General features: G+C 49.8%; 1 gene segment (V, D, J or C); it reads right to left on the reverse strand.

The window, feature by feature from the left end:
• Window positions 1-327: 327 nt before the first annotated feature.
• On the reverse strand, window positions 328-765 carry LOC103213369 (the record flags this gene model as incomplete). The annotated part of the segment is given in 2 exon segments: window positions 328-635; window positions 720-765. Coding segments are annotated over 2 exon segments (354 nt in total), but the record flags the coding sequence as incomplete, so codon positions are not given.
• Between the last annotated feature and the right edge of the window lie 501 nt (window positions 766-1266).

The raw sequence follows: 1266 nt of genomic DNA on the forward strand, positions 1-1266 counted from the left end.
TTTGAGCCCAGTATATAGTCCCATCTATATGAAGGAAAAGAAAAAAAAAAAATCTGGATTAAAAGAAAAGACAAGTCATATATCTGTTCTGAAAGTGAAGAAAATCACCACACTCACAGAGCATGAAGCAGTGGAGGGTCTACAGAGGAATTCCCGTCCAGGAAGAGGAAACCACAGTCTAACAGAAACCCATCCTCCCCCTCCCCCTGCACCTGCCCTGGTTTGGGCCCCTGAGCAGTGTGGTCCTGAGCACCCCCTGCAGCCCAGCCCTCTCCTGGCCTCCCTGGAGGGAGGTTTGTGTCTGGGATCCCAGTGACTTCTCCTCACTGTGTATCTTGCACAGTAATAGGTGTCTTTGTCTTTGTCAGTCACGGAGTTCAGCTTTAAATAAACTTGGCTCTTGGAGGTGTCCCCGGTGATGATTACTCGGGATGCCAATGTTGGGTTATAATTTCTGCTTCCACCACTCCATATTGCACCGACCCACTCCAGCCCTTTTCCAGGAGCCTGCCGGGCCCAGTTCACACCATAGCTGCTTAAAGAGAATCCAGAGACTGTGCAGGTGAGAGACAGGGTCTGTGAGGGCTGCACCAGTCCTGGGCCCACCTCCTGCAGCTGCACCTGGGAAAGGACACCTGGGGACAAGGAGAACCACAGTGAGTCATGGGCTCAGAGGCAGCACCCCCAGCCCTTCCTGTCTGCATCCCTTCAATACTCACCTGAGGGAGTTGCCACCATCAAGAGGAAAACCCACATGTGCTCCATGGTCTCGTGGATGAGGCCCGTGATTCCAGAGAACGTTCTCCAGAGTCAGGAGGACCCTGAATTTAAGCACATGCCCCCTGTGTTTCACCTGGATGTCTGAGAGGGAATTTGCATGGGGGAGGAGCCTTTGTCTGTAAGAGGGACTAAGGGAGGCTCCTGTCTCTGGGGCTCATTGTGAGAAAGGTGTTGATGGGGCCCTTTCCCCTCCCCCTGGGATTTTCTTCCACAATAAAGCATACTCTGATCAGGAATCCCGATGCAACCAAGGACCAAGGAGAGATCTGAGAATTGGCTCAAAGGGATGCATAAATGACAGCTTAGAGACAGACAGACAGACATGATGATAGACAGACAGAGGTAGAGAGATAAATAGGAGATAGATAGATAGTGGCAGATGACAGATGGACAGGAAATATTAAATACAAATCCAGGGTTTACTAAATTGTCACAATCCTATCCATTTCACACCTCCATTGTCTCATGTTCAAATTATTGAATATC

Source organism: Orycteropus afer, unplaced genomic scaffold (genome assembly GCF_000298275.1).
Source record: "Orycteropus afer afer isolate SDZICR_OR568_19922 unplaced genomic scaffold, OryAfe1.0 scaffold01749, whole genome shotgun sequence".
NCBI lineage: Eukaryota > Metazoa > Chordata > Mammalia > Tubulidentata > Orycteropodidae > Orycteropus > Orycteropus afer.